General features: G+C 38.1%; 1 protein-coding gene across 1 annotated transcript; it reads left to right on the forward strand.

Moving 5' to 3' along the window:
- Nucleotides 1–776: 776 nt before the first annotated feature.
- LOC106824258 (olfactory receptor 5K1) lies at nucleotides 777–1,745 on the forward strand. The gene has a single exon (XM_014830457.3). The coding sequence runs from the start codon at nucleotides 777–779 to the stop codon at nucleotides 1,743–1,745; it is 969 nt and encodes a 322-aa protein (XP_014685943.3).
- The last annotated feature ends 6,246 nt before the right edge of the window (nucleotides 1,746–7,991 follow it).

Here is a 7,991-nt window from a genome sequence, read left to right on the forward strand (position 1 = left end):
TCACCTTCCCAAACTGAAACTCCGAACCTATTAAACATAATCTCCCCATTCCCTCCCTCACCCTGACAACCACCATTCTACTTTCTGTCTCTATGAATTTAACTACTTTAATTCCTGTAAGTGAAATCATACAATATTTGTCCTTCAGTGTCTAGTTTATTTCACTTAGCGTAATGTCTTCAAGGTGCATTCATGTTCAAACTCGTGTCAGAATTTCTTTCCCATTTAAGGCTGAATAATAGCCCACTAAATGTATATACCACATTTTGTTCATTCATTTACCCATCAATGGATATTCTGGTTGTTTCCATCTTTGGCTATTGTGAATAATGTTGCTATGAATGTGGATGTATGAAAATACTCTTTTTAGCATCATTGTTAACCAGCACATAGGCAGTCACTGAAATTGTTTGGGAACACTGATACCAATTGCTGACACTTAAATTGTGAATCCGCCTTACCTAACCCATATAGAGAAGTTTTTTGCACTGAATATTCCTCTCGAGACCTCAAAAGCCATTTTCATGCATCTAATCTGATGTTGTCCTTGAAAATATGCTGGGAAAATGTTAAATGAGTAACTAAAAAGGCAATAGCTTCAGGATATTGGTACTCCCCAAGAACTGAGTGTGCGTCAAAACCTGCATAACTTGTGAAAGCATTATGGAAGATGCTTCTCATCCTTCCAGTCCAGAGAGAGCTCAGTAGTTGAATTGGGCATATTATAATTAGTATCTCATTTCTCCATAATTCTTTTCTCAACAGAGAAGTCAAGAATGGCTGAAGAAAATCTTACTATGAAAAATGAGTTTATCCTCACAGGATTTACAGATGACCCAGAGCTGAAGACCCTTCTGTTTATGGTGTTCTTGGCCATCTATCTGATCACCATGATGGGGAATCTTGGTCTGGTGATATTGATTTCAAAAGAGCATCATCTTCACACGCCAATGTACATCTTTCTGGGCAACCTGGCTCTTGTGGATTCTTGCTGTGCCTGTGCCATTACTCCTAAGATGTTAGGGAACTTCTTTTCTGAGAACACAATGATTTCCCTCTATGAATGCATGACACAATTTTATTTTCTTTGCACTGTTGAAACTGCGGATTGCTTTCTCCTGGCAGCAATGGCCTATGATCGCTATGTGGCCATATGTAGCCCACTGCAGTACCACACCATGATGTCGAAGAAACTCTGCATTCAGATGACCACAGGGGCCTTCGTCGCTGGAAACCTGCATTCCCTGATCCATACAGGGCTTCTGTTTAGGTTAACTTTCTGTGGGTCTCATCAAATCAATCACTTTTATTGTGATATTCTTCCTTTATACAGACTCTCCTGTGTTGACCCTTATATCAATGAAGTGGTACTATTTATCTTTTCAGGTTCAATTCAAGTCTTCACCATAGGCAGTGTCTTACTATCTTATCTCTACATTCTCTTTACTATTTTAAAAATGAAATCCAAAGAGGGTAGGGTCAAAGCATTTTCTACTTGTGCATCCCATTTTTTGTCTGTTTCATTATTCTATGGATCTATTTTTTTCATGTACATTAGACCAAATTTGCTTGAAGAGGGGGATAAAGATATACCAGCTTCTATTCTGTTTACAATAGTAGTTCCCTTACTAAATCCTTTTATTTACAGCCTGAGAAATAAGGAAGTGCTAACTCTCTTGAGAAGAATTCTGAAGAAAAACAAATCTCAAGAAAGTTTGAAACAAATGACATCTACTGTAGCTTAAAGATTTAAATGTAGAAAAAACTTCCTAGAGAAATTACACAGAGAAAATGCACAAATTATATGTAACATATTAAAATATAATACAATTAAAGCAGCAATACATAAGGTAGAAAATATACAGGAAGGAGAAAACTGTGCTAAATCTTAACTTGAAATAACAAAGTCAAAACCAAACTTGCAATTCATTCAAGAAACAACTTAGTATGTCGCCAAGCTCATGGACTGTGTCAGCATTAGGGATCAGCACCCAAAAGAAAAACAACAAAAGCAGCAGCTACAGATACAAAGGAGAATCCTGTCAGACGCTTCTGGCCAGCCCACTTCAACGGCTTGGATCATGAGCGCTCCAGCTAAGCTATCAGAGCTTAAGGGAGTTTGACCTTTCAGGCAATGAAATCACTTAGAACCACGAGCAACAAAGATCAAGCAAGTGAATTTTGAGGAAGGAGTTTTAATAGGATTTGGGGGGACATTATTGTAGTTAGGACAGAGATAGTGAAGAAATGAAGGTGTCAAATAAAAGTGCATATTATGTTTCCAAGTTGAAATTCCTAAGGAGTTGAATAATTAAACACGGAATGTCAATTTTCAAAAGTAGTTATCTTCATAGAGGTTTATTTACTCCCATGTACGCATATATATATACACATAAAGATGCCATAGCATAAAGTTCCAGGCAGACGGTCAACCTCATGTAGGACTTGAAGAGCCTTCATGGTCTGTGAGCTGGGCTGCACTCCTCTACGTCCTTTCCCGAGAGGCGAGGAAGGAGTTCAACAGTGGGGACACTACTACAGCACATACAGACATGAAGAAAGGAATGATTGTTGAGCTGTGGCTGGGCTTATCTAAAATAATTCCTTATTTTGTTTCTTTTCATCATTGCAAAACCTGAAGTTGTGGAATGTAGGTAGAATTGAATGATCTTACTGTGACATAATGAAAGAAGTACTTTCCAGTTACTCATTCAACATAGATTTATTGAGAGCTTGCAACATGGAAGCGCTGCTCTAGGTACTAGGATACACCAGTCACAAAAATACCAATTTCTCCATCTTCTTAATAGAACTTTGCCATGTGGATTACGGAGGATCCATATCGTGTAAAAGAAAAATTCCCCCCACACGTCTCCTGTTGCTGCTCTGAGGTCACATCTAAATTCCCAGAAGGCCATTGTCAGGTTGCAGCTATGATACCAACCAGCCAACCATCCGAGGCTGCCTTCACATGGAAAATCAGCATGTTGGGTCTATTTAGAAAAAGCGGTGGGAATGCAGGTACAGTATTTCCAATTCCCTAACTCACAAAATTATAACCCCTTAGTTTCTATTTGTAACCTCCGAAAAATCTAATCTAGCTCATTCCATATCATCAGACATTTCAAGATTTGAAATGGAGACATTTCAAAATTTCCTTGGTTGTTTCAGATTTAAACCCCATCAATTTAGGATACGCGCACCCACCTCCATCCTCCCTTGGTTGCATCTAAATGTGTAGGTACTTCCCTGCCATCATGGCACTAAAGGCAGCTGTCACGTTCCCCAGGAGCTCTGTCCATGCTGCGGTCCTCTGAGATGCTGGATCCTCCCTGATCCTCTGCTTATCTCTCTCTGCCACCATCAGTTTGGTTTCTGCATTTGTGTCTAACCCCCAGGCTAGACACGGAAGCTTGTTTTGAGCTAAAACATATACCTTTCAAGTCCACAAGGCTTAAAGTCGGCTGGTTCAGTGTCTCTTGCTCTTTCTCTGATAATTTCTGAGTAAATTCTCTTAACATCCTTCACTAGGATACTTAAGAAGATGGAAAAACTGGTATTTTGGTAACTGATACATCCCAGCACATAGTTGAAGAAAAAGTTGAAGGGCACCATTTTTGCACTTTTGATGATACACAGTACCAGTATGAAGAAGGATTTTGAAAACTTTCCTGGGTCCCTCGGGAAGGTCCCGTTTGCCCACAGCTCGCCAAACTTCTATGGGCATTTGACCGTCTCCCATCTCATTCCCAGGACACTCCCTGAGAATGTGAGTCACAGAGCCCCATCTCAGCCAATACCAGTTATTCCCGCTGACTTTCCTTGTCCCCCAACTCACTAAATCCTTCTTTCTAGGGCAATACCTAGCTCTTACAACACTATAAGTGTTTCCCAAATCTACTTCTATGAAATAAATTTTGGCTTTAGAATGCTCCTCAAAGGTGAGACTTTCTCTATTCTCTCTGTCTGGATCTTCAAAGGTATGTTTAGGGAAAAAAGAATGTGAGATTGATGTTGTTGTCCTCCGGTCTCCCTCTCTTAAAGCAATAAATCTGACCTGCACAAGCTGTTGTCTGAAGTGACAGGAAGGATCAGCAGGCAAAACAGAATTACAGTCGGCCTTCACCTCAGTGTTGCAGCTTATAGGGAGGAAAATCTCATAAAACTAATCCTTTAAAATCTTGACAATATTTCATGGTAAAAGGAGAAAAAGAAATTTGTTTAGGACTTGATTTTGACAAATTAAACTAAAACTTATGGAAATATATTTTTTATTTCATATTTAACCAAAATTTAGTTATAATCACAAACGTGTACTAATTTTACAAAGAATGAGTCAAGCGCCAAGTGTTTCCTTTGGTATTACCTTCCAGAAGGATAAAATGTGATAACTGGAGACAGCCTCTACTTCACTTTTGAATTCAAGTAATAATAGGAATGAATAATAATAATAGAGCAATGTCGTAAAATATTTAAAAGCTCCACCAATTTTCCAAAGGGTCCGTCCTAATCCTTGTCGTACAAATTCGTATCTATTGCATTTGTGTTATTTTTCTCATTTGTTATTCACTTTCTAATTGTTCTAATTCCACCAGGCCCTATTTGTCAATGGGGCCTTACATTTCCTTCAAGCTGTTCTCCAACACCATTTCCTCCACTTTATGAAGATCTTTCTTAAGGTCACTTCACATTGAATTTGAGTTATGCTTACTCTATCAGAAAATCGGTGAGTAGGTGAGATGTCGGCACAATGGGTGAAGACAGTGGCGTTGAACAGGGAGGGGAAATTAATTCTATGAGTGGTCAGTTCAAGGGGAAATTAATTCTATGAGTGGTCAGTTCATTCGGGAATATTTGCGCATTATGGCAATTCTTACATCCCTAAGAAAGTATTGTCACTTCAGGGACTTACAAACTGATACTGTGATAACAAGAACCTCTGTGTTGGTTCATCAGTTAATATGAAAATATTACCTCATTATATACACAAAGATTAACATTTGAGCTTTTTGTAGATTTTTTTTCTTCTTTTTTTTTTTTTTTTTGAGGAAGATTAGCCTTGAGCTAACATCTGCTGCTAATCCTCCTCTTTTTGCTGAGGAAGATTGGCCCTGAGCTAACCCATGCCCATCTTCCTCTATTTTATATGTGGGACGCCTACCACAGCATGGTTTGCCAAGCAGTGCCATGTCCATACCCAGGATCCTAACCAGCAAACCCCAGGCTGCCAAAGCGGAACATGGGAACTTAACCACTGCGTCACCGGGCTGGCCCCTGTAGATATTTTTAATGCTGGCAATACTTTCTTTTTACATTTTCATTATTGAGGTTTTACTTGAATCCTAATATGCTGTTTCCTGTTACCAGGCTGAATTGTCAACTATCTGAGTATCCAGAGTTCGGTAGAGTGAAGAATACTTATTCTACATTCCACCTCTGTGCACGCCATTTACCTCTCCTCTACGGATCATTCTTCTTCAGGATTCTATTAGTCCTCATTTTCTACCCATTTCCAGCCCAGAAAAATTGCTCTGCAGTTGTCATTGCTTGCTGGTGTAGGTCTGCGTTATCAATGAGCCAATCTCACCCAACGATTTTAAATATTGGCTCATAAGTGATGCTAATGAAGCATCAGAGAAGCTGAATGTAATATCTATAGCCCATTTAACTCTAGAAATGATGCTAAATGTTAAAGCTTTAATTCTTTAGTTTAACATCATAACTCTCAGGTTGTATTTTTAATCTGTCAAGCTGGGACTATATCTGGACTGTGTACAGGGGAGAAAAAAACACATTTTAGTAGCTAATTCTACCTCCATCAGAGCAAATAAAACATCCCCTTGCTTCCTTGGATGTGCCTGAGTCTTGTATGTTTTTCAGAAATTTAAAACTGATATCATGAATTATTTCTATCAGTTTGAAGTTTTCATTAATTTGCCTATTAAAACAAAATTTTATCTAATCAAGACATAGTTTTTCCACTTATTCTTCAAAAAGTGTAAACTGCTAGTGGATTGGATTCATTCATTTCTTGAAAAAATATTTGTTAAGATGTCTGTCGCACCAGCACTGGGTATGGTACATGAGGTGGGAAAGGAGAATGCCATGATACAAAACAACATAAATATACAATATAGCACAGTAACTATATTTATTCAAAAATATTTCATGTGTATCTACTTAATAGATACAGTCACAATTTATTTCCATCTTCTATACTCACAAGTCACAAGTAAAAGAAGTTGTATTTTGCTACAAACCTTTATATTGTACTGATATCATCAAAAATTTACTAATATGCTATGGATCTTGTAGTTAATGGATAAACAACTTTCGAAACTTCTAAAACCTGAATTTTAAAAATATTTTTAAAAATATATGTAAAACAGGGTCACAGATCAATGGAACAGAATTGAAAGCCCAGAAACAAAACCAAACATCTATGGACAGCTAATCTTCAACAAAGGGGCTGAGGGCATACGATGGAGAAAAGAAAGTCTTTTCACCAAATAGTGCTGGGAAAACTGGAAAGCCACATGTAAAAGAATGAAAATTGACCATTCTTTTTCACCATTCACAAAAATAAACTCTAAATGGATCAAAGACCTAAAGGTAAGACCTAAAACCATAAGGCTTCTAGAAGAAAATGTAGGCAGTACACTCTTTAACATCAGTATTAAAAGGATCTTTTCAAACACCATGTCTTCTCAGACAAGGGAAACAATAGAAAGAATAAACAAATGGGACTTCATCAGACTAAAGAGCTTCTTCAAGCCAAAGGAAAACAGGATTGAAACAAAAAAAACAACCCACTAATGGGGAAAACATATTTGCAAGTCATACATCTGACAAAGGGTTAATTTCTATAATATATAAAGAACTCACACAACTCAACAATAAAAAATCAAACAACCCAATCAAAAAATGGGCAGGAGACATGAACAGACATTTCTCCAAAGAAGATATATGGATGGCCAATAGGCACATGAAAAGATGTTCATCATCACTGATCATCAGGGAAATTCTAATCAAAACTACACTAAGATATCACCTTATACCCATTAGAATGGCAAAAATAACCAAAACAAAAGTAACAAGTGTTGGAGAAGTTGTGGAGAAAAAGGATCCCTCATACACTGCTGGTGGGAATGCAAACTGGTGCAACCACTATGGAAAACAGTATGGAGATTCCTCAAAAAATTAAAAATAGGGGGGCTGGCTCTGTGGCTGAGTGGTTAAGTTTGTGCGCTCCGCTGCGGCGGCCCAGAGTTCAGATCCTGGGCGCAGACATGGCACCGCTCGTCAGGCCACGTTGAGGTGGCGTCCCACAACCCACAACTAGAAGGACCTGCAACTAAGATATACAACTATGTACGGGGGGTTTGGGAAGATAAAGCAGAAAAAAAAAAACAGAAATACCATATGACCCAGCCATCCCACTGGATATCTATCCAAAGAGCTTGAAGTCAGCAATTCCAAAAGTCCCATGCTCTCCTATGTTCATTGCAGCATTATTTACAATAGCCAAGATGTGGAAACAACCTAAGTGCCCCTCAACTGATGATTGGATAAAGAAGATATGGTCTATATATACAATGGAATACTACTCAGCCATAAAAAAGAATAAAATCATCCCATTCACAACATCATGGATGGACCTTGAGGGAATTATGTTAAGTGAAATAAGCCAGATAGAGAAGGACAATCTCTGTATGACTCCACTCATATGAGGAATTTAAACATGGGGAAAAAGAGAACAGATTAGTGACTACCAGGGGAAAGGGGGGATGGCGGGGTGGGCACAAAGGGTGAAGGGGTGCACCTACAACATGACTGACAAACAATAATGTACAACTGACATTTCACAAGATTGTAAACTATCATAAGCTTAATAAAAATTAACCTTAAAAATATATATATGTAACAATTTTCTTTATGACTCTCTAATGACACCAACAATATGTTTAACAATATTTCTTAAGGAAATATTT

This window comes from Equus asinus, chromosome 5, assembly GCF_041296235.1.
Source record: "Equus asinus isolate D_3611 breed Donkey chromosome 5, EquAss-T2T_v2, whole genome shotgun sequence".
Lineage (NCBI taxonomy): Eukaryota > Metazoa > Chordata > Mammalia > Perissodactyla > Equidae > Equus > Equus asinus.

What these genes read in the sequence shown, in the direction of transcription:
- LOC106824258 (XM_014830457.3), top strand. Translation starts at nt 777, where the DNA reads ATGGCTGAAGAAAATCTTACTATGAAAAATGAGTTTATCCTCACAGGA.